The sequence below is a fragment of the Centroberyx gerrardi genome, chromosome 23, assembly GCF_048128805.1.
Source record: "Centroberyx gerrardi isolate f3 chromosome 23, fCenGer3.hap1.cur.20231027, whole genome shotgun sequence".
In the NCBI taxonomy this organism is placed as follows: Eukaryota; Metazoa; Chordata; class Actinopteri; order Beryciformes; family Berycidae; genus Centroberyx; species Centroberyx gerrardi.
This window is the reverse complement of record NC_136019.1, coordinates 22,774,539-22,800,936: the sequence shown is the minus strand read 5'-3', so window position 1 is coordinate 22,800,936 and position 26,398 is coordinate 22,774,539. Positions and strand designations below refer to the sequence as shown.

The window sequence follows — 26,398 nt, the reverse complement described above, 5'->3', positions numbered from 1 at the left end:
ATGCCAACATACTTTCCTTCATCAAAGTTTTGTCTAATAAAGTCAAACAGATGAATAAGACAGGTTTCAGTAGAGTATGCTGCTCTAAAACCAGACTGAAGCTCATACAACAACTTTTTTTTGACTAAATATTCCTCAACCTGCTCAAACACAAGACGTTCAAAAACCATAGACATGGATGTTAAAATTGATACTGGCCTATAATTTCCAACATCTGATTTACTATTCTTCTTAAAAAGGGGAACAACCCTTGCCCTTTTCAGTTCACATGGGAATTTACCCTGACTTATAGATAAATTTACTATATGAGTAATCACACTAGAAATTACACTGGCACTATCCCTCAGAAATCTGGCTGGAATAAGATCCAATCCAGTTGCTTTGTTTGTGGGTAATGCGGATAGACACATCCTTACCCTTTCCACTGAAACAGGACTTATCTCAAATACATCAGGAACAACATTTTTATCTTTGTAGAAAGAGTTCGCAAATGATAGGCCATATCTCCCTGAGCCACAAGGTAATTTAGTAACCAAACTAGCAGCAATGGTTGTAAAAAAATTATTAAAATAACTAGCAACCTTCCATTTATCAAAACACATCTTATCCTCAATGACTAGTCCAATATTGCCAGATTTTGTTTTGGACTTTCCTGTGGAGCCCATTTCGTTAAGTACTTTCCATAATTTTTTGGGCTGGTGTGAATTTTCAGCAATAGCATCCTCATAAAATTGGGACTTTGATTTCTCTGTCTTATATCTGGCTTGATTTCTAAAATGAACATATTTATCATAATCAGTAGGCAATTTTGACTTCTTAAACTTTCTAAAATATAAATCTTGTTGTCTAATAAGATCTAAAATATCTGTAGTCATCCAATTTGCACTTCTCTGTTTAATTCTAGTCTCCTTCATTGGAGCAACAGCATCAAGTGCAGCTATAAAATGCTCTTTAAAAAGGGTCCAAGCCTTATCAACATCATTGCTACCCAAAACATCAGCCCAATCCCTCTCAGAAAGCCTATGTTCAAATCCCTCAACTGAGTAATGTTTAGTACATCTGGACCTAATAGAGCGGTGATTTCCAGTATTTATCTGTGATTTAAATATCTTACGAGTGCAAAAAATTACTTTATGATCACTTAAGGCAATATCAAGGACGCCTGATTGGGAGATCTTTTCACACTCTGAGACCAATATCAAGTCCAATATGGACTGGCTATTTACAGACACTCTAGTAGGTTCAGTAATTAGTTGTTGCAAACCAAACACTTTACAGAAGTTTGAAAATGATTTAACTAAACAACTCTTACTAGGAGGCAATAGCAAGTTTGTATTAAAATCACCCAATATAATACATTCCTTCTCCATGCATACATTACTCCTAATACAAGACATCTCTAAAAGTTCATAAAAGTCTGTTTGCTTAGGAGGTCTGTAACAGACACCAATAATAATGGGTTTAGTCTTGAGAAGCAGCAGCTCAATCCATGCCGTTTCCAAGCCCTCCACCTGGAGGTCGGCTCGCGGATTGAATGTTAGATCACTCCTTATAAACAAGCATACCCCACCTCCATTTCTGTTGCGATCACGCCTGTAGACGGAGTAACCGGTGAGCTCAATTTCTGCGTCTTGAATGGAGCTATCAAGCCATGTCTCGGACACTGCGACCACAGCAGCTTTAGAAGTAACTGCAAGGTGCTTGATCTCTTCAAGCTTAGGCAACAAGCTCCTTGCATTTATATGAATAAAGTGAAGTCCTCTCCGATTAAAACATCAGGATCTTTCCACGTATCAAGCGAACCGTCCTCAGAGCAACACGTTATCTCCGGGGTACTATCAAACACATCCGCGGGACACATTTCCTTCAAGCAGCATCCATTGCACACCAGGGGAATGTCAGAGTCACTCCTTACGGCCAGATCATAAGTTTTTGATGTGATATTTCCACATTTTATGTGAACAAATGTATCACAAAAATCACAAGCAACTGCTTTAGCATTAGCTCTCACCACCTTCCCACAGTTAGGGCAGTAACCACCCGGGTTGACATCGATCCTGTGTTTTATCGCCTGTGAGTTGTTTGGACCAGGACACTGGTGAATGTCTCCCGAAAGCAGCAGGCAGATAGACAGTATGATGCCGCCAGCGTCAGCTTGTTGCTTGCCTCTGGCTCTACTTGCCTTGCCAGAGAGGCTGGACTGAAGAAGCCTGGTGATCAAAACTTCATTGCCATATCCAAAATGTTTTCCCTCAGCATTTGCTGAAAAACGACAGTCTTTGTCCAGAAGCTCTTGGACAAAGGCACAATTTCTATGACGATCAAGGCTGTTATAATCGACTCTAAAACCTATGAAGTTTAAAAACAACACGTGAACTAACACTGCTGACAGCCCTCCACAGACACCTGGCGCCATCTTGGCATGAAATCCTTAGCACGATATAGCACATATGGCCAATATTTTGTGCCAGTTTTCAATATTTAAATGTTTCTATTTCCATGCCAAAAATGTATTAAGCATTTCCTCCAGAATTGTATTCTTGTCAGGATGGAAAATCCTCTGAAACAGCATTTAGACCATCATGGGACACTAAAAATCTCCACTGAAATCCATAATAATGAAATTCTTCTAGGGTTAGTAGTTCTTTAAGGCAGTGAGACTCACCCCACCTATTTAATGACGTGGAAAGTTATCAAAAGGATAATGTCATACTGCTGTGTTCCAGGTTGCAAGTTGTATAAACGTAGGGAATCTGACAAATCATTATCATTTCACCGCTTCCCGATTGATCAGAAACTGAAAAGACAATGGATAGTGAAAATCCGGAGGGACATCAGGCCATATTTCAAGGTAAAACGACATATTTGATTAGCTGCCGTTAGACAACAGCTAACGTTAGCATTCAACCACTTCCTAGCTAACATTACCGTTTGATAGTGTTACATGATACGATACAAAAGGCGTAAATTAATTCTGAAATATCAACGCACATCTTGGACACATTCAGAAATATGTGTTCCAGTGAGCATAATGTCACATAACGTTACTGACTTAACCAGAACATTTCTGAGGTCAGAAAAGACAGCAAGGCAGTTAACGTTACATTGCAAGCTTGATTACATCCGGTGCGTTTTACTTCCAGGCTTAAATAAATGTGTCCAAGATGTGCATTGAAAATGGCCGCTGTGTGAATATGGTGAATGGGAGATTGTGTACAGCTAAAAATTGCATTTGGTTTCTCATTAAACCAAAGGTGAACAGTAAGATGTTTCAATGCCACAGTAACACATGTAGTATGGGAGTAAGCCAGGCATCTTAACCAGGTTTATGAGACAAGTCCTTTGCACACCTATTCTTGTCTTTTGCGAATAACTACTTCATATGATACATACTATAAATTTATTGTAGAATTAGATTCCAGTGGTGGCTGCGTAGGATTGTTTCCGACTTGCGTGATCCAAACATTACATTTCCAATAACTCCAGAGCGTTGTAAAGTCCAAAAGTCAAAATTTATTGAAAAAAGATAGATGTAATCACTTCTGAAATTCATAACATGTTTTTACCTAACGAAATATTCTTCTTCAATCCATATTTGTTGGCGTTTAGCCTTTCAAAACAAAAACATTCAAAACATTTTCACTGCAGTCAAAAAACTGTTTGCTCTCCTGCTTGCCACACACAAAGGGAGGCACGCACCTGTATTAAAGGGGCGGTCTAGCAGCCATCAAACAGCACCTATGGCTCTACCCACAGCGCTATGTCATACAACAAAAAATGGAACAAAATAAACGATACTTAAATAATTCGACCCATATAATGTCTGCATGCAAACAATATAACTAGATTAAATTACATTTACATATTTACATAATCACAATAACAAAAAATCTATTTCAGCTCTAACATTTATATTGTGAATATTCTGGTCAGCCTAATAAGATTTCTAAGCTCTACTCTGCAAATAAAAGGTGGCTATAGTGAGTTTACACTACGTCCCTGCTGTCACTCATCCACAAAAGGAATTATTTGGAAAACCCTGCATTACGAACACAGGATAGATGCACAGTGGGCAGACTAGTACAGTGGCTACCACTGTATGGACACACACACAGATACAACTTTGATTTCAGTGTGTGTGTCTGTGTGTATGTCAGATCCCTCAGAACCTGCCTTGCTCAGTCACCCTGCAGCCGGGCCCAGAGGATACTGGGAAGGCCTGTGGCGTTGACTTTGAGGTTCGAGCTTTCTGCGCCAAAACTGTGGAGGAGAAGATCCACAAAAGGTAAACATCTAAGAACACAAAAAACAAACCAAAGATTTCCTTACAGTCTTATCTAGAGATTTATGTTTCTCTATATAGAAAGTAGGGTTTGACCAATGTGGCCTTTTGAAGGCCGATACCAAATACAGTATTTTTGGATGAAAGCTGCTGATATTTTTTATATATTATAATATTTATAATATATGTCAATATTCAATATTTTTAAATTTTACTATTTTCATACCAAAGAATTCCAAGTATTTAGTGTGTCCCCAGAATTGTATTGTGTCAGGTGGAAAAGCCTCTGAAACAACATTTAGACTATTAGATTGTATTCAATGTCTGTGCATACTTGTATATGAGTGTGTATAAATTGTGTATTGGTGTATTGAATATGTGTGTCTGTCATGTGTAATTGTGTATTTTCCTCTGTGTGTTTATATACTGATACACCGCCTAACCCAGTATTCAAGCAAAGTGTGTACGTATGTGTGTGTGTGTGTGTGTGTGTGTGTGTGTGTGTGTGTAGGAACTCAGTGCGTCTGGTGATCCGGAAGGTCCAGTACGCCCCAGAGAAGACAGGCCCCCAGCCCATGGTGGAGACCACCCGCAGCTTCCTGATGTCTGATAGATCTCTACACCTAGAGGCCTCGCTGGATAAGGAGGTACACACACACACACACACACACACACACACACACCACCTGTACACACTTTGATGTGTGCTTGAATACTGGGTTAGGCGGCTTTCACATGGGACATTTGGAATCCATCACATTCATAGACAAGTATGAATTGAAACCACCTAGGTTGTGTTGTTGTTTTTTGAAACAGTACAAATTTCATTGGCTGATGACGTCCGTTAGCGGATGACTTTTTTGACGGACTGGGTTGCGATATTTTCATGCACTGTCAGTCCATGTCTTCCGTCAATTCATAGGTCTCATTGAAATACATGGGATATTGTCCATTCACAAATCACAAATGCTCATGTAAATGGGTCCTTAGACACTACTCATTCTCTCTGTCTCTCTCTCTCTAGCTCTACTACCATGGTGAGCCCATCAGTGTAAATGTCCATGTCACCAACAACTCCACCAAGACTGTCAAGAGGGTGAAGATTTCTGGTAAGCCGCTAGAGACTAGAGGGGACATTACATCATCTAAAAGCCTTTTATAACTTTGGCTGCTGTAAACTGCTTTCTCTCCCTATGCACCACTGAGGAAATTCCCAAAGTTTCAGTGGGAAGTTGCCAAAGTTTCAGGGGGAGATGACTTTGTTTTCCAGATCTTTGATTTGGTCAGAGCTGTGTAACTCCTGCTGAGATTCCCCACTCTGTTTCTTATTTGTCCATTTGTCACTGTGTGTGTCATGCACGCACGCATAAGAATCATTAGCCCATATTCATAAAACTCAGCGGTAACAGCATTCCACAGCACAAAATCTGTGGTGCGGTAATTTGAGGTGATTACCATGGTGTTATTGTCCGTGGTAGCCCAGGTGAAAGTCAGTGAAAATCAATATATAAATGAAGTGTTGCATATTTAACACACTAGATACAGTATGTCAGAAAGGCAAAGAAAGCTGAAGTTCTCGCCAGTAGAACCCATATATTAAGAGAGGCAGTTTTGTCACACAATGCAAAATTCTTTGGAAACCCTGTTTCCAAGGACAGCACAAAAACACATTGGCATAGCTTTTAGCGATAATTTGTTACGTTTTTTTTTTTTTTTTGTACGTAGATAATCATAAGTTGGAACTGTACCACCTTGCCAGAGCAAGTGGTATTTTTTGCGCAGCGCATTGCTTTTATGAATCACTTACGGGACATGCAGATGATCAGAAGCGGGCGGTGCTGCCAAAATGGCGCAAGCAGTAAAACTAAGAGGACCCACATACCTACTACCGTGTTGTTAACCCTGGCGGTGAGTTATATGAATAACCCCCATTGTGTCTTCCTGTTGTGATAACCCAGGCCTCGCCTCTCCTCTCCTCTCCTCTCCTCTCCTCTCCTCTCCTCTCTCCTCCTCCTCTCCTCAGTTCGTCAGTATGCTGATATCTGTCTATTCTCCACTGCTCAGTATAAGTGTCCAGTAGCCCATGTTGAAGCAGAGTAAGTACCTCCCCCTCTCTCCTAACTTTTCTTCTCCTCTCCTCTTTTATTCCGGTCCTCTGTCTATCCTGTCATCCCTCTTTCCATCCTTTTTTTTTTTACCCGTTTGCTTTTTCCTTTCCTCTGCTTAAAGTCACAGTGAAATGAAACAAACTTTTTCATCATCTTGTTAGTTAATAACATATCATAATGTACACCAGACTCATATCATAATGTACACCTACCTATTTAACAATAAATGCCAAAGAATTTACAAAATTTTAATTTGGGGGGATTTTTATATCAAAATCCCATTACTTTTACTTCCTGGAAAACTGTGTATTTTAAGTGGTTACTTGGTATACCAGTAGGTGTACATAAAAATTCCAACTAATAATATTTTCACCTTGAGGCCTTCACCTTGATAGCCACAACCTAGCTCACCACTGGCCATCATGCCCAGATGACACATATATGCCCCAAAACATCCCAACATAATTGAAGAACCAATTTCAGGTAAATGGGGTTGGGGGATTTAGGCATGAACACACAGGGTCACAGACATGTGGTGTTTCTGTTTTGTCCACCCCTTGTATCATCATGGAGCTGGCTTTGGTCTGTGGAATTTGCTGTATTTCAGCTGACAGAGGCACACACACACACACACACACACACACACATACACACACACACACACACTCAACACATACACGTTGCAGCTGACAATTTCTGGTTTCTTAGTGCTGCAGGTGACTGAGGTAGTGCTGTATTCCAGTGACACCTACAGCAAGCCTGTATGTCATGCCTCCTCACGGTGAGTAAACCAATGGGAGACTGTCTGATTAAGGACAGCAACCATTGGCAATCAAGCTGGATCCTGACAACTCTCCTCCAGGCCAATCCTTCATCACCATAATACACAAAGTATCCATTTTTTTTGGTAGACCTCCCCCTTTACGCAAACAGCTGGCTCCTCCAGACAGTCAGGTACAAATAAATCATAATAAAGCATAAGTATAAAGCATGCAGGCATGGTGGAGTGGTTCAGTTACTGACTGATTTAAGACACTTTAAATGTGGTATGAACATTGGTGCCTCCTCGGATTTTAGAGTTTACCTAGAATAATACCATAACCAAAAACCATCCATCAGCCATATTGCCTCATTGATAGAGAAGCCTGAGGAGAATGGCAAGATTGGTTAAATAGCTGATCAGTACAACAGTGATGTGCAGAAGGACATCTCAGGACCACAACTAGTCCAATATTGATGTGGATGGGCTATAGCATTCTGGCTTCCACTCCTGTTAGCTAAGAACAAGAAGATGAAGCTACAGATCACCATAACTGGGCCACTGAAGAATGGAAAAACGTTGCTGCTGGTGATATAAAGGTGTGGGAATGTTTTCTTGGTCACATTAGGCCTCTTAGTACCAATGGAGCATCATCTAGCCTTTGTGAGATGGAAACATTTAGCAGGATAAAGATGGTTCAGGAACATGACAGTGACTTTAATTCAGTCCAGATCTCAACCCAATAGAAACCTTTGGGTAGAGGTAGGATGTTTGCAACATGAATGTCCAACTGACAAATAAGCAGGAACTTCATGGCACTATGGGGTCAGCATGGACCAAGACCCCTGGGGAATGTTTCCAGCACCCTGTTTAATCCAGGCCTTGAAGAATTCAGTCTGTACTGGCAACAAAATGGGAGTTCTACCTGGTTCTAGCTAGGTGCACCTAATAAAGTGGATACTGAGTGTATGTAGTCACACCTTTACAGAGGTGGAAAGAGTACTGAAATAAGTACTTATTATAAGTACTTTGACATCAGTTACATTTTACTCAAGTAGAAATAACATTAGACTTTTAGCACTCAAAAAATGTTATGAGTAGGGGTGTAACAATACGCCAAATCCACGATTCAATATGACTTTCGATTTCAAGGTCAACCCCCCGCCTTCTTGATTTTTAAAGACAAATACATGTTTCTCAAAAAAATAACTTATTTATAAAAGGGTAACCAAGTAAGCATTAGGGGTCTAATTTATAGATAGCAAAGACTAAGCGTCCCTGCCAGGACAAACTTTCGTCCAAGTGACCAAAAGTGGTGAACAGAGCGACCAACCGAACAACCGACAACGCGATCCATAGAGCCCCTGCTGTTGCGTGGCTAAACACATGTGACTATAATTGTCATACTGTATGTCCATTCTGGGCAAAACATACTTTATATTTAAGCATAACCCTAACATTTTCAAAATGAAAAGAAAACTACAGCTGTTTGGGAGCAACTACACATGGCTGAATGGTAGAGTTTGAAAGCAGCTGGAAGCATAGCCTGAGTCCGTTGTGACATTGAGTCTGTTGAGACATAAATGCTAGCTAACAGCTTAGCCGAAGTTTAGCACTGTAATGTTTACATCTGATACACACGCTGACTGGGCTGTGACACACACACACACACACACACGCTGACTAGCTCATCCAATAGAAGAGCTTGAACATTTTTCTGGTCTTCTGTCTTCTAAGATATTCCAAAGAAAGAGAAAAAATTTTGCAGTCTTAACCCCTTGTTGGAGGCACAGCTTTTTGTAGATACAGCTTGTAATTTAGATTCTTGAAATTGAACGCGTAATTTTCAACATAAAATTGAAAATGTGACATGCCTAGTTACTAGTTAGAAATGCTAAAAAAAGTCTTCATTAAATATGGTGACTGGAGTAGTCGTTAAGTTGCTTTCCACCTCTGTATCTATATGAACCACAATTCTCCCCCAGACTCAAAACACACTTACAGGTGAGTTGGTCCTTCAAAGAACAGGTCAGATTTTTAAGAAGCCTACATGAGGTCTCATGAACTAGCAGTCTGTTCAGTCCACTCAAAAGCTCTTGAATCAGTGTTTTAGTCACTGAGATTCATTAAAAGCAGAAAATGTTAGCAGAACTCAGAAAGGCTTTTTAAAAACCTGAACTTTCCCTTTAACTGATGACTAGGGATCAGCTACCTTGCATCCTTTCTTGACATTAAAGGGTCTGTGTAATTTCTGGTCCAGGGGTCCAAGGCCTCTATTGTTCATAGTTGTCATTGCCACAACACTCTGCACCTCCGTAGAGCAAGACCATCATCAGCATGGTGGCGCCGTTTGGGCTGTTTCAGAATCAACAACAATGAACATTCCATTATGTTTTACAGAGTTAGCGCATTTTTTAAATTTGATTTCTGCTTCAGTAAAGCAGAAATATTACACATTTAACCTTTAACTCTTTGTAGAGGGGGATTGCAAAACTGACCCCAGATCAGCATCCTTTCACGACAAATCACCTCTGGTTACCATTTGCCATGAATTTCCCTGCATTGTTCGTAACACTCAGTACTATGTTTGAATGTAAAAATACCAGACTGCCAGTGGTCTCTCTCTGACAATCTCTTTTCTCCCTCAACTTTCTTTTCCTTTCTTTTCATTCCATCACAACTCTCCTCCTCCCTTGTCCTTTCCTCTTATCAGGTGTTCTGTGTTTGCAGTTTTTCACATGGATCTTATTGCTTACTTTAGAGTAATCTAGAATACTAGTATTCTACCACTTTAGGTGTTGTCACTGACAGATCTTTCTGTTTCTGTTGTCAGACGACTGTGCAAATAACTGTGATCGAGGGTCACAAAATGCTAACTGGCTAACCAAGGCTAACGGTAATTTCTGTACTGTTAGAATTGTGACCCTCGATCAAATCACTTTTTTTTATAGTTGTGCAGTCATCTGACAACAGAAACAGAAAGATATGTCAGTGATAACACCTGTATTGTGTTATACATTATGTTGAAACACAAAGTGATCACAGACGGAGACAGACATACAGAGAGTTATGGGCGACAGAAAGTTTGCTTTTTAACATTGCTGGCAATGGTGAGAACCGATCTATACCCTGCAGAAGTACGGCAGCCAGTTTGTGAAAAGGGCTTATTATCTCATTATGTAGCCTTGTTCTAGATAGACCAAACTGTAACTACTACTTCTTGTGCAGTGCACTGTAAGTGAAAGCCGCTAGCGAAGGATGAAGGCAAAACAATGCCAGAGAAAAAATGAGTTTGAGTTTGAGTTCTACAGAGTTAAAATTATTGAAATGACATATTCCAGTATTTAAAACAAAAGTTGCCGTTGATCCACATTAACAAATATTGAATATCAAATTCAGTTTTTATGACCCATCACTAAGGTATAGTACCTGGAGGTCCAGGCTGGACCAGGCATAGAGCAACACAGACAGAACTAATCCATCACTATCTGTCTCCCCCATCTCCTTTTCCAGTGACCAGGTTTCTCCCAGCTCTACCTTCTGTCAAGTCTACACTCTGACTCCCATGCTGACTAACAACAGGGAGAAGAGAGGCCTGGCCCTGGATGGCAAGCTGAAGCATGAAGACACCAACCTGGCCTCCAGCACCATGTACACACACACATATGCACACACCTGCTTTTCACACACAGAAAACTCACATTCACTTTTTTATGTACATTGATACACACAGGTACACACACCTGTGAATATATGTACCGATCGACTATGGCAAGCCGTTGTAACATTTATTAGCCTAACCGGATTCTCATTACAGGTATCTGTAATTCATTAATGACTAGTCAAAATGCTAATTTAAGATATCGTTAATTCCATTTTGATTAGTAAGATTGAAGTTATTTTTGCCATACAGTTGTATGGAATCTCCAATTAAAGATATCTACAATTCAGTTTTGACTATCTGAAATGTGAATTCCAGATATCTCCTGAAATGATGCCTAGTTGTATCTCAAATTCAAGATGTCTTCACTTTAGTTCTAACTAGTCATAATTTCAATTAAAGATATCTTTAATTCCTCATAATTAAAGATATCTATATCGAAAAGATGTGTCATTTTCATGTCAGACAATCCGTATGGCAGAATAAGCGCGCCCCAATATCCATTGCGACGCCTCGCATCAGTCACGTCATGCACAACAGATTTAACTAGTCATAATTCTAAATGAGATATCTGAAAATATCATTTTGACTAGTCAAAGTGTAATTACAGATATCTTTAATTATCATTCTTGCTAATCAGATTGTAATTGCAGATATCTTGAATGACATTTTACTCTTACATAATATTATTCTGACATAATTATGACTAGTCAATTATGACAAGTCTTGCCATAGACCGACATTCAGTGTTCCTCTCATACCTATTTTGTGTGTGTGTATGTGTCTGCCTGTCTGTATGTTACAGAGTGAAAGACGTAACCAATAAGGAGGTGCTGGGGATCCTGGTTTCCTACAGAGTCAAAGTCAAACTGGTGGTGTCTCGTGGAGGGTAATTGATTATACACACGCACACATACATACACTCATATTAAGTGTACAGATACCAGTAAGAGGAATAGTGGCAGTATGGGTTCTTGAGAAAAAGCCTTTAAAACAAGTTTGAGATCGATGAGAGATGCCTGAAGAACATAAAAAGCGGATTGTAATCTAGTCATGGCTAGACTAGATTATTACTTCAAGCAATATTCCACTTAGTTTTAACATGGGGGTTATTCGGCACTTGACCGCCATGAAAACCAGAATATAAACTAATCACCAAGATCGGATGCAGCTGGACGAGTTTGTAGCGTTTGGATTTTTACTTCCCATTCATTTGTATGAGGCCACGAAAATAGCAGGAAAACAGATTTCAAAACAGATTCAACAACAGATCTTGCTACTGTGATTTTCAATTGACTGTGGGTCCAACGTTTTAGAACATAATTTCGCCAAATAGCATTTTTATTGATAGAAGAGAAGATAGCAGAGGGATACCATGTAGGAGAGATAGTTCCTGTTTGGGAGACCGGATCTACTTTTAAATGTGTGTTTTCAGGCTAGTTTTGCGGTCTCATTCAAATGACGTCAAATGATGTAAAAATCCGAACGCTACAAACTCATCCAGCTGCATCTGATCTTTGTAATTAGTTTATATTCTGGTTTTCATGGTGGTCAAGTGCTGAATAACCCCTATGTTAAAACGACGTGGAATATTGCTTTAAAGGCCACAGTGACTGCTTCTTTTAGCGGACAGTGAGGGAGTAGGGGGTGGATTGAGATGGAGCCTTAAACCTTTAAGAGGAGATCACATGACCAACTGTTTGCTGGTAGTGGCAACTGGTCACTATGGAAACATTGTGCGACCCGCTTTTTCAAGTCAGGCAATAAACAAAAAAACGGTGTGTAGACTTTTGACATCCACTGTACATTCATATTTGTTTTGTTTTTGTGTGTGTGTGTGTGTGTGTGTGTGTGTAGGGATGTAGCTGTGGAGCTTCCCTTTGTCCTGATGCATCCCAAACCTACAGACCAGCCCAGCTCCCGACCACAGTCAGGTAGAACACACACACACACACACACACACACACACACACACTCACACACACACATAAAACGTTAAGTAATTAGGTAGTTTACTTTGCTTTTGTTGCTTCCACAGTCGCTCCAGAGACTGATGGTCCCGTGGACACAAACCTCATAGAGTTTGAGACTAAGTAAGTGTGTATGTATGTGTATGTGTGAAGACAGACAGAGATTTCACATTGCCTTAAGTCATATGTTTTGCGCTCTTTGACTCTGGTGCAGTGCATGACCGTGGTTTGAATTACTGTAAACCCCTGGTCATATGCACTGGAATAAAATATCAGCGACTGATTTCCTGAAGTTAAAGGAATAGTTCACCCAAAAATTAACATTCACTCATTATCTACTCACCCCCTTATGAATCGAAACTCTGGTAAAGTTTGTTAGTCCATAAAACAGTCCCGGAGCTTTCCAGCACAACTTGCAGCGTACGTCGTTAAGGACCTATCTCTAGAGTTCCGAAAAGAGCAGAAAATATCCATAAAACTACTCCATATAGCTCTTGCAGCATAATCCAAGTCTCCTGAAGCCAATGATCGTATAGTGAGTGGAAAAGACCGATATTGACGCCATTATTTAGAGCAAATCTTTACAAAAAACGGTCGCGTGTGCGCAGCTGTGAATCTCCTCAGCTTCCTTGTTTACACTTCTAGTCACACAAACTGAAAAACTCTGCTGAAAGTGAGTTATAACGCTATCCGCTTAATTATCGGATGCTCACTCTAACACTATACATGTAAATGATTTCACATACCTCCGTTCTTTGTAGAGACACGGCCGGTGTTCCGTGCAGGACTGTCGCAGGGAGTTAGATTGCAGACTCTCAATCGGGAGACCCGATTCGATTCCCGGCAGGGACGCTTCCACAAAAATGAAGCATTGCGTTAGTTCAGGCAGAACACTAAAGTCATACACGCTATCAGCTGATTGGCTATCAGTTGTCCAATCCAAGCTGACTCATCACCAGTCAACAACATGAGGCGGTCTTTATAATCTGCCAGCTCACACTGCCGTTCATTCATGCCGCTGCTGTTGACCCAAGTCAATGCAATTCCTTCCACCACCCCAACCTCCTCCTGTATTATCTGCTCCCAGGGTGCTTGTGCAAGCTATCTCTATCTTTTATGTTGGTTCATATTATTAAATAATATGTGTACTATGCCTTGGGGGGTTTATTGCGCTCCCCACAGAATCTCTCGCATGCTGCTTGGATTCATTGGGGAGCATCCTCAAGAGCAGAGCCTTTTCCGCCAAATACAGCTGTATAACCATTAGTGCTATAATGGGCCAATCTCCTTTGACGTAAGTGTCTCTGACTGAACTCAATGTTGTGGGGCTGTTAGACTCTTAATGTGCGTTCAGACTACGGGCTACAAAAGCTACAGAACAGTCTGGCGTACCAAGCTACACTGTTGCCAACGGAGCAGAAAAGTGTTGCCCAGGTGGTCGCTGACGGTTCATGTTGTCGTCATGCTGGGTGCACCAACTGATAATGTCAGACTGTCATAGCGTTGCATTTGTCTCGTTTTTATTTTATTTGGCAAATACTCATTCTTCTAATTCATCAAGTAAACAATAATTTCAACTTTCAACTTTATTGTCATGTGTATTAAAATACAATGAAATACTTGTGCTCTGGCTCTCTCTGCCTTAACACAAAGGGCACACCATCACAAAACCAACAAAAAAGAGAAAGACACTACAGACCTACATAGACTATGTACACAATGCACTCGTATGTATACATTATATACACAATATACAGTACATGATAACGTTACATATTATACAACAACAGTGTGCGGTGCATATGAGTGCATATGAGTGCATATGGGTGCGTCAGCGACTGCCTGTGGAAAGAAACTGTTACTGAGACTGGTGGTGTGTGATTTGATGCTCCGGTAATGTTTTTTAGATGGAAGGAGTGAGAACAGAACATGAGCCGGGTGGCTGGTGTCCTTAATGATGTTTTGGGCTTTCCTTTTGCAGCGAGTGGTGTAGATGTTATGAAGTTGTGGTAGTTCTGTGCCAATGATTTTTGCTGCTGTCTTTACAGTCCTTTGTAGCAGTCTGCAGTCCTGAGCAGTCAGGTTGCCAAACCACACTGTGATACAGCCTGTCAGAACACTCTCTATGGTACAGCGATAAAAGTTCACAAGAGCTTTGGTACTCATGCCAAAACTCTTGAGACGCCTCAGAAAGTACAGTCTCTGCTGTGCTTTCTTGAGGATGCAATTGGTGTTAAGAGACCATGTGATGGTGTCTGCGATGTGTATACCAAGAAATCTAAAACTATCAACAATTTCAACAGATGACCCATTGATGGAAATAGGAATGTGATTTTCTCTGATCTTTCTGAAGTCAACAATAATTTATTTTGTCTTATTGACATTTAGAGAGAGGTTGTTATCATGGCACCATATGGTTAGATCTTCCACTTCCCTCCTATAGGCCCTCCCATCACTGTCGCTTATTAGTCCAATCACTGTGGTGTTATCTGCAAATTTTATGATGCTGTTGTTGTCATATTTGGCAACCCAGTCGTGTGTAAACAGACTGTACAATAGGGGACTGAGACAGCAGCCCTGAGGCGCGCCGGTCCTAAGAACTAATGTAAATGAGTGTGTTTTACCTATTCTCACAGTCTGGGGCCTGCCTGTCAGGAAATCAAATAGCCAATTACAGATAGAGTTGCCCAGACCAAGACCTCTGAGTTTCAACACCAGTTTGGATGGTACAATTGTATTAAAAGCAGAGCTATAATCAATAAACAACATTCTGACATAGGTATTTTTCTTTTCAAGGTGTACTAAAGCAGTATGCAGAGCAAGTGAGATAGCGTCATCTACAGATCTATTAGAACAGTAGGCAAACTGTAATGGGTCAAGGGTAGCAGGAATGTTACATTTTATATATGATATGACCAATCTTTCCAGGCACTTCATAATAACAGAGGTCAAAGCAACAGGTCGATAATCATTAAGGCAAGAGACAGGTGTTTTCTTAGGTACAGGCACAATGGTGGTTTCCTTAAAACACAATGGAACCACACACAATGACAGGGACAGGTTAACAATGTCAGTAAAAACCTGAGATAGCTGAGTGTAGCATGTCTTGAGGACACGGGAAGGGATGCCGTCTGGGCCAGCAGCTTTACGAACCTTAACCCTTTTAAAAGTTTTACTCACGTCAGCCTCTGTCACCTGTAGATCCACTACATTGGGTGGGCACTGTGCTGCTAGGCCCAAGTTGTGAGCTTCAAAGCGGGCATAAAAGTTGTTAAGCTCGTCCGGGAGAGAGGCAGAGGTGTTGGTAGCCACACTGGGCTTAGATATAGCCACACTGGGCTTAGATAACGTAAATATAACGACCCTACACTACCTTGATTTGTTCACGCTTCACTGCGTCATCAGAGCGTAGAAAACAGTTGAAGCCAGCTGAACTTCAGTTTGTAGCTGCGCTCGCCCGACGCGCTGCTACATTTTATGCTCTGGCGTTTGTAGCGTTGTGTCGCCGGCTTCCATTGAAAACAAATGACTTCCTGTTGCTTTGTAGGCCGTAGTCTGAATGCACCATTAGTCTTGTTTAGAGTTTTACAGTTGCGGTGGGGTATTCTTCTGTAAAGGCAGTTATCTATGCTTGTCAAACACTATGGGAAAACCTGATAGTCTTGCGCTGGGCTACATTTTAAATTGCCAAATATCAAGGTAATTTAAATTGCCAAATATTGGCAAGGGAATTTCCACGGTGATGGATTTAGTCCAGCGACACATGAAAGGCAATGAAAAACTGAGCTTTCTGACACCACCACCTCTCTCTCTCACTCTCTCTCTGCAGTAACTTCTCTCCGGATGATGACTTTGTGTTTGAAGACTTTGCTCGTTTGCGGCTCAAGGGAATGAAGGATGACGAGGACGACCACTTCTGCTAGCTCCTCCTGCCTGGCTAGCAGGCTTCCTGTCTGGGCCAGAGGTTGTAGGCGAGGCCCTGGTCTCTCCTCCTGCAGGAGGTCTCAACTCAAGGAGATGAAGAGAAGTATGTAGAGGAGGAGGAAGAGGAGTTAGCCAGACCTCTGTAGACACCTCCCTCCCTCCATCCATCCTTCTTCCCTTTCTTCCTACTCTTTCATCTAAAATGACATTCGGTGATTTTCATTTTTGCTCTTTAATTTGGCTGCCATTAATCCTGGGAGGGATGGGTAGAGGGTGGGTAGTCTGGCAAGATAAATCGGGCTCACCCCAAGTAGTTCGAAACATTAGAAACCATATATTGATATATATTGATATATTTTGCTGTTTGGGGCAATTGATAAACGGTCCATCTTGACATGTTCTAGAAGTGTCCACTGTCTGGGTTGAATGTCATGAGGGTGAATATCAAGCCAAAATGAGCTAGAAAGTTGTCGAACTGGGGTCTGTTTTTCAAATTTCATGCGAATTGAGATTATAACTTGAGACATATTTTTCTCACAGATTTACATCCCCTCACATACCTTTACTGTATGGTTTAGCTTACCTGGGCTAGCAGATGTATGTGATTGTACCGCAGTTTGTTTTTAATTGAAATCATTTAAATTCTGGGTTCTTAAACTAAGGGTCAAGACTCAAAATGGGTTTCAAGTCTTTTGTGAAATACATGATAAGATTCATAACATGTTTTAATGAGTCTGGGTCTCAGGGTGAAAAAGGTTCCCTTTAGATGACTGTGAGTTTTCATTCCAACCAAACACTACAGCCGCTCATTTCACGGATTAGTTCCTCCTCTCTGGTTGAAGGTTTGTTAATCAGTGAAATCAGCTGCTGTAGTCATGTTTTGAAATGAAACCCTGCAGACTCCATGAAGCATGGTTGAGAACCATTGGTCTAGTCAGCCATCTAGGTGGAGGGGCTCAAGGTTTCCACCTATGGGGCAGCGCTGTTGATTCCTCTGTCTAGACAGCATGAGTCAAACCCAGAAGGGTCAAACCCAGAGTTCATTACAACCCAACCCAAGTCTGTCTGGGACTGTTGCCACTGTCTGAGAAGGTATTTGACAGGATTTGAAGGATCTTTTTGATTTAGCCCCTGTGATCTGCTAGAAAATTCCCACTGTGTACATCTATCTACCTGAAAGCAAAGCGGACTGCAGGGGCTGAACCTGGTCTGATCTACATATGTATTTGTAATCCAACATTTAAGTCAGTGTACGCTGCACACAGTTACATAGAGGGAACACAATCATATGTTTTATGCAATTACTGTTTGTTATGCTATTGTTATTTACCAGGTTATTATTATTACACTTCTCACACAATATTGTGTGTCATATGTAGAATGAGTACAGACCACCAGAGAATGTGAGGTCCAGATTCATTAAGATTGCGAGGGCAATTTGCACATTTGTTTTATTCACTAAGAAATTTATCTTATATGTGCTACAATCATTTGGGGGACTTGGTGTTGCCAACTGTGAGTGAATTGTGAGCAAACTCGATTTCCATGGCTTCGCCTACAAATAACTTATGTGGCCAAAATAATGAGATTTACATCTAATTTCCATTTGCATGGCCATGATGGGCTTTATTTTTTGATGAGCGCTATTAAGCAGGTTTCCACTCATTGTGCACGGTTAGTGAATAGCATGACATTCTAATTTGGTCATTTTGATGATAGTGCACTCTTCCCTGCACAAACCTTTAGTGAATCTGGGCCTGAGTGTTGTACTCTCAGGAGTGTGTGCAAAGCCTCCACACAAATGGTTAGGGAAGCAGGGGAATGCAGAGAAAATGGTTTAGAGGCAGTTAATCTCCGATGTTGACCCTTAATATTTTGAGTTTTGCCAGATCTATAATTGCCTATTTTCGTAACGTGGTCATATTTTTGGTGTAATGTGGTCCATGATGATTGTCACTGATGCAGAATGAATATAGATTTATACGTTAAAACTTCTTTGTACGCTACTGTAAAAGGGCCAAATAGAGGAGGTCATTGCTTCTAGCAGGAATTGTGTGAATTTAGCAGGACTTTAAGCTATGTGAGGTTACAGCTGCTGTCTGAGTTACTGCAGGTTTTAATGCTGATCCTGAATCAGCATTATATGTGCTACTGGCTCTGATTCAGGATTTATAATTATGGCAGGAGTTTCTTCAAAAACTATAGATATAAAATATAAAAGTGGCATTTTTTTTTATTGGTTACAGGTCAGCTGTTGTCTTCAGGTATCAGTAGGGCAGGTAAGAGCAATGACAGAGGACCTTAAAAAATGTACTGCTTCCTGTCCATCTGTCCTTAACCTCTTGATAATAGTGATTCTCATATTTGGAGCAGAACAAGCTAACAGAGTGAGAGGCAGGGGGGTTAAATGAATAAATAGAAATTATTTTATTTTTGTTGTCATATTCAATAGAAATATACTTAAATGTTGCCATTATATTTTCTATGTAATTTCTTCATCTTGTTTTAATTTGTATGGAATGTGGGACAAGAGGGTGAATTAACAGTGACAAAATTCCCTGCTGTAAATATCCATATGTCTGTATGTCTGTAAAACAGCCAATAGTAGCTTGCATCTGGCTTTGTCCATCCAATGGGAACTCTGTTTTTCCTTGGTGGACCTATACAAAGTGCACTAATTATCCAATCACAGCATTGAATGGTGCAGTATATAGTTATTACTTTTATTCCAGGTCACAATCCAGTCCAATTTTTTAGATAGATTTAAGCAAAATGGATGACATACTTTCCGGCATTGTACTCACCATGCCCATCCTTGTTAGTGTAGATCCACTAGCCATAAGTCTTGCCTAGGGTTTGACCGATACAGGTTTTTGCCAATACCAATATTCCTGGTTTGAAGCTGCCAATAGCTGATATTTTGTGTCAATATTCAGTATCTTCAAATCATTTTCATGCCACAAATTCCCAGTATCCCCCTACACACACACACACACACACACACACACACACACACACACACACACACACACACACATTCAATACTGCCTTTAAACCAAGAATAAATTTACAAAAAACATTATTGAACAATTAAATTAATATATATCGGTCTAAACCTAGTCTAGACAAGTGTTTAGGGAGTAGAAATTAAAGGGCTTGTTCTGGGCAAGCTTGGTTTTATAGCTGCATAAAAATTGCTAGAAGGGAATATTGATCAACAGTTTGACTTGAATATCATTTTAGAGCTCCCAGTGCTTGATCAGTGCAGTAAACCAGACATAGACAGATCTACTGTGTAGCCATTCAGTTTCCATTGAATCTATTCACGTCTTTTGGAAGGAGCTTCCATTCAAACTAGCTAACGGGAGGGTGTTACTAATACTAATCTCTTCTCATAACTTTCGAGAATATTTTGAGATCTTGTGGTTAAATGGTCAGTAAACACACCTTTTATTGCTAGTTTTGTTCGATGATAGGAATGTATTTCTTAGACATGTCACCTGATTGAGTTATGTTGCCTAAAATCCTGACTGTCTTCTGTCTGTAATTATGCTCCTCATGTGAATGGATGCATCGCATGGCAGTCTTACAATGCACTGGCAACAACATGGAGATCATCTTGTGTTTTTTTGTGATAGAACCTTTTAAACCTCAGACGTCTGTATGGACCATGTCAATGTGATTTAGCCTGATTGTGCTTTGTCAACTTGTCTCCCAAAACTACATCTGTGTAGTAGTCTTGCTACAGAACGGAGGAATGGACAGAGACAGTCTAGTGGTTTCACTGATGTCCTGCAGAAACCTTGTGTCTCCGAAAAAATCAATCAGTGATAGTAGGTTCCATGCTAACACTTTAGCATACACTATGTTGAGTGATAATAGGCTAGTAGGCCACTAGCATTATCTCAAAAGTGAGAATATGAGAACTTGTAGCAGTTATAAAGTTAAATCGTATGTATCTTAGATGATATGCGGCTAAGTCTGTGAGTTTTGTGTAGGAGATTGGTAACATTTACATGAAATATGTACTGTTTTGAACTAGCAGGGACTACTTTCCCTGTTTCCACAGGAAGTGAAAGTGATGGGCGATGGAAGAGCATGATGAAAGTGTTAGCATGGAGCCTACTATCACTTAACATTGTGTTTGCTAAAGTGTTAGCATGGAGCACCAGAGCCAACTGGGGACACACTTAACAGATAAGCAGACCAAGGGAACAATCCACCAAAAACTCACTGGATTCCTTTAACAATGTATTTTAATTGGGTTGTCTTGGTCCCAGAGTCACGAGACATGTATACGAGCTCAGCTGCCAGCAGACATGGGTCAAATAATTATTTGAAATACTTTTCAGTTTTTCCTAGTCAACCTTAAGTGCCAGGTGGGTGGAGTTTGCCTTATAGTATAATTCTGTTTTTGATTTGGCAAGTTATCGTTCATAGAACAGTATTTTGTTAACTTTCAGACATTATCTGATTGGATGAATTTGGCCTGGTGCTAAATATCAATACATGTGACAAACTCCATCCATCTGGTCCTTTAAGCGGGGCAAAATGAATGTTGCAAAACAAGAAAAAATATTTGCATCTATTTGACCCAAGTCTGGCTGTTGGTTATGGTTTCAACAGGACACCACGTCTTTCCTGTTACAGCTTCTCTGCCAAACAGACATGTATGGTGTATTTAGTGTGTGTGCTGTCAGGCTGTAGAGTGTAACGCATACACTAGTGCATAGGCACACAGCCTTCTGGCTCAATGCTTTTAGATTCTTTATATTATGGGTTTTTTTTTTTTGTTTTGTAAATCAAAACTGGTGGTTCTCCCATCTATCTGTCCAATGAAAAAAAAAGAATCAGAAAAACAATTTGTTCCCTTTGTTTTTGTATCCATGAAGACGCACGCAATCATGTCAGTTTGTAGATTATGTATCAGGTCAGATTTTTTTTAATCCAAGGACAATTTTAAGATACTACAGCTATTATCATCAAAATTGAGATTGATAGGATACTTAAAATACTACCTGGTTTATTAAATAATTCACAATTACAGTAAGATAAAGTATATTATTATTAAGAAAACCAAGATACTGTTAAGCAATATGTTATTTTAGTCAATAAAATGGAATAAAAATGACAAGATAAAAAGTGTAAAAATGATTAAAATGTGAAAAACATTCGAGAAAATGTTGCTTCTTTATTTTGTACTGCATTTTAGAAATTATAAAAAATAAGAAAAACAGTTAACCTACATAGTTGTCAAATGTCTCCTTCTTTGTCTGTCTGAGAATACTAATACACAGCTTTACTAGTACACACCTGCCAAATGAAAAACGACATGACATCATGAAGTGATGCAAAAATGACAAATGCATTTTACAATGTTACGAAAAGCTCTTGTCCAAAGATGCGTGCATGTGTGTTAACTTCTAGTGCTCGACAGAACAATATCACCAAGAATCTGATATACGTATATCATCAATCTGTAATGTTCAGTACAATCCAGGAGTTATTTTGCGATGAAGTGTTATAATTTACTGTTTTGGTGTACCCACTTTCCATCAACCTGCCTCGTCTACTTCTGCTTCAGTTAGTGATTTCCTACATTTCCCAGAATCACCTTCCTTGTGCCTTTCAATCAAAGATGGGCATATTTGCATATAAATACAGCTAGTCTGTGAACACTGGGGCGTGTAGGGGCGTCCTGGTGACTCAGTCATCTAAGGCGCATACCATGTAAACACAATGTCCTTGGTTCAAATCCAGCCCTGGACCTTTGTTGCATGTCCTCCCCCTCTCTGTCTCCCAGTCTTTCCTGTCTCCCTTTACTGTGATCTGCCTAATAAAGACAAAAAGGCAAAAAAACAAAACAAAACATTGTCTATGATCACAGCCACACCCCTTACTCAAAATGCAGCAAATCTTGTGGCTGCATTGCATTCTCTGCCTCTTCTATGATGGATTGCAGGTAGAGTCACACCAGGTAGACGTATTGACAAATGAAAATATGTCAAAATGAAATGTCGCATTAACCCCATCACCACTATCCCAGCTAGCCCCCCCCCCCTCCCCCCCCCCCCCCTCTTATGTCTGTTGGTCCAGCATGATTTCACAGGTCCGTCCCAGTTCTCCCAGTTTGACCTTGGCATACTCGGCTCTGTTCAGTGCCATCTGACAGTCCTTCCTGGCTGAGTATGTGGAGCCTTCATGAGGCTGACCAGTAGCTACCTGCGGAGAAGACAAGAAAGTTACCAGTCTATTCTAATCGTCACTAGCTTTGGTTTTCATCCAATTATGTGAAATACAATACATCAAATGAGGAAAATCTGAATGGAAACAGAAAAAAATCAATAAGATTTTGTTCAATATTACAAACAAAATATTTTTTTTGTTGATAAAGGGATGCGTTACATAAGAGATGGAAACACATTTGTTGAATAAATAAAGATGTAGGTTTGGTACAACTGGTTCAGTTTCATTGGACAACAGTTGAAAAGTGGCTTTGGACTTTCTGAAATCTCTGTAAATGTCCAGCACAACCATCATTCACATTGTTTCTAACAAGTCTCCATTGTGGTCGTATGACCATTAGTTGGTACATTAGAATATCATACGTGTTGTTTCTAACATGGACAGTGATTGTGATGATATGAACAGTGATTCTCAACGTGGGGTCTGGGGACCACCAGGGGTCCTTGAGGGGGTTAACACATTAGAGAATGTAGAAGAATGACTATTTTGATAATAGTTTGACTGTTCTATCATATCTCTAGCTACTTCATATCTCTAGCTACGATACAGATAGAAGTAGAATTCTGGACAAAATCATATCTAACAATACAAATATTCTCAGATTTGGGTCTTAAAGACAAAATCTCATCAAATGGGGGTCCATGACTCTAATGTGGGCTAAATTAGGGGTCCTTGATATGAAAAAGGTTGAGAATCACTGTATTAGAATATCACCATGGCTATTTCTTTATTTTGTCTTCAGATGAAAACATAAAATATGACTAATATTAGTAGACACTAAAGAACAGTAACAACTTGTCTGATACTAATCAATACTAATCAGTTCTTGGAAAAACTCTTTTCATTTTTCTCCTGTATGTGTTGTTGTGACATTCAGGCATTCTATTCTCTTCAACCTAACTGATGGATACATACCTAATTTGCATTTTATTTTTGCAACAGATGAAACAGTTTTTTGCAACATTTTTAACAGTTGGATGGAAACATAGCAGTGGTTCATACTTTCAACACAGCTGCTGTCAGGGATAGGGAGTAGTAAAGGAGACAATTTCAATGTTGATAGAAACAACAATATTAAGATTATTGTTGTTGTTCCTATATACTGTTATTCTCTTTATCTCAACATGTTGGCTTGGTATCATTTACTTTATAGAGGTTTTGTTGACATATTTATTAGGGTTTGATCGATATGGGTTTTTGAGGGCGGGTACCAATATTTGTGGATTAAAGCTGTTGATAGCCAATATTTTGTGCAAATATTCAGTATTTTTAAATTTGACCATTTTCATTCCCAAAAATTCCAAGTATTCAATGTTTCTCCAGAATTTTATTCTAGCCTCTATAACAGCATTTAGACCATCATGGGACACTGAAACTCTCCATTGATACTCAGGAGAATACTTGTACTGATCAATTCTACAGTAAATATGTAATCAATCAGACTGCATCATATTCATGTCACACTGGACCAGATATCATTTTATGTCAAACCCATATATCAGTCTAACCCGAATATTAACTATCATAAATGAGGTTAAATGTGAAATAAAGCGAGGACAAAATATCAGGACTGCTTGCACTTTGTATGTTCAGGTGAAAGCCATAATCCCGTACAGATCTGTCCTATTAAATCGACTTTGTTCATAGACGAGATATAGCTGAAGGTTAGAGAATGATTTTTAAGCTTTGAGACTTAGACTCAGACATGGATTGTGCAAGACAGGAACGTTGTTCTTAGATTTTCACTCACATGATGTGTGTGTTTACTATGTAGGATGTGTGTGTATGTTATTGTCTTTGACCTGTGTGAGGTAGCGGATCTGGCCGCTCAGCTCGTTCTCCACTCTGTTGACGGAGCTCTGGAACTGGACCAGTTGTCTGTCCAGGAAGCTGGCGTTGTGCTTGTCTTTGGAAAGCTCCAGAACAATATTACCTGGAGGATAGGGATGGGACAGTATGTCAAAATTCAATATTTTGCAATACAAAAAGGTGACAATAGGTATCATGGGGCAGAAAAATGAATCGTGATATCAGCTCAATTTTATTCTGCTGTAGTAATCACAATGAGACGACTTGCCCATCGCAATTTCACAGGCTCTCCATCCAAATGATATTATTTGCACTTTGTAATGACATTTTTAAATTGCTCTTTATATTCTAGCAAGACAACGCCATTTTTCGAAAGATATGTGACTCAAAATGAAACATAATTCTGCAGTCATACTTTATTGTTGCTGAACTTTTTACTACATCGTGGTTGTATCGAATCGTGAGACCCGTATCGCGTATCTATCGTGAGATAAGTATATCAGCAACATACCACCAGTATGACAATGTGACAGTGCTACTAACATCATTTAAAATTCAGAATCAATCACCGACTGGACACTTCTATAGCAATACTTCAGAATAATTTTTAGTCAAGGATACATGAAAACAATAATAAAACAAAATCTAAATGCTTTTACCCACTTATACATTTTGAGTAACTTACAGCCTCCATGTGTGCCGTTTTCTGTTAAAATATCTAGCAATGTCAAGCAAAGGGACTGCCGATGAAAACTAACCTTTTGGCTAACTCGAGTACATCTACATTTGTTTGAATGTTGATTAATGTACATTGTCCCTTTTCAAATAAAAAAAAAAAAAAAAAATTGAAATTGAAAATGTAATGTGACCTTATTCATCGACAAGTACATACTTCATAAAATGTGACTCAGTAATTTTTCTGAATCTTTGAATACATGTAACCTACCAAGCAGCACTTTCTATCAATAAAATGTAACCTCTCACAATTAGTGCACACACTGCTCGCTACCGCCCACAACGGTGTATTTAGTTGGAGAAGACTAAAAGTTGACATTGTGTATTGAGTGCAGTCTATACCGAATGGAAGAGTGGATCCTAACGATTCAGAAAAGATACTAAGTCATGTTCTACCAGGTTTGTATGTTTGCCTATAAGCAAGGCAGCTTTAAATTGTTTTTTTTTTTTTTAATGCCGTGAATTTCTCCCCAGACAAGAGAGAACGGCGTGAAACTACAGCCATGCGCAACTGCACATAATATCAAGTACAACTACAGCAAGTAATAAAGAGATAGCTATCAAAACAGGTCTTACTGACGCATTCGATATGTTCAAGTGGTCGCACTGTCTGTTAAAACCTCACCGGCACACTGGAGGGTCGTCGCTATCTCCTTCTCCACCTCCTCCAGAGCTCGCAGTCGCTCGTTAGCCATCAGTAGTCAGATAACAGCTCTATCAGCTTTACCGTTAGTAGCTGCTACACACACTTTCCTGCTTTACAATGCTATTCATTAACACAGAGTAAAGTCTAGGTGACTCAGGTCGGTCGAGACATGGATAAATGCTTGCTCCACAACAGCAGGAAACTGGAACAACAATAAAGAGCTCACAAATACACCGTCATCCCGTCGTGCAGTGATG

General features: G+C 39.8%; 2 protein-coding genes across 2 annotated transcripts in view; one reads left to right on the top strand and one right to left on the bottom strand.

Annotated features, from left to right (window-relative positions):
• The window catches only part of arrb2b (arrestin, beta 2b), a 41,990-nt gene extending 25,004 nt beyond the window's left edge, over positions 1–16,986 (top strand). Inside the window, exons 6-14 of the mRNA XM_078291629.1 lie at positions 4,158–4,285; positions 4,794–4,929; positions 5,307–5,391; positions 6,306–6,378; positions 10,664–10,801; positions 11,617–11,700; positions 12,669–12,745; positions 12,850–12,904; positions 16,611–16,986. Of these exons, the coding sequence (XP_078147755.1) occupies positions 4,158–4,285; positions 4,794–4,929; positions 5,307–5,391; positions 6,306–6,378; positions 10,664–10,801; positions 11,617–11,700; positions 12,669–12,745; positions 12,850–12,904; positions 16,611–16,704 (870 nt within the window). The 3' untranslated portion in view covers positions 16,705–16,986. The remainder of the gene's footprint in view (positions 1–4,157; positions 4,286–4,793; positions 4,930–5,306; positions 5,392–6,305; positions 6,379–10,663; positions 10,802–11,616; positions 11,701–12,668; positions 12,746–12,849; positions 12,905–16,610) is intronic.
• Positions 16,987–22,783: 5,797 nt separating this feature from the next.
• On the bottom strand, positions 22,784–26,319 carry med11 (mediator complex subunit 11). Its single transcript, XM_071924104.2, has 3 exons — positions 26,121–26,319; positions 24,754–24,884; positions 22,784–22,927 (listed from the first exon to the last, which is right to left on the bottom strand). The coding sequence occupies exons 1-3, from the start codon at positions 26,188–26,190 to the stop codon at positions 22,784–22,786; spliced, it is 345 nt and encodes a 114-aa protein (XP_071780205.1). The 5' UTR covers positions 26,191–26,319.
• Between the last annotated feature and the right edge of the window lie 79 nt (positions 26,320–26,398).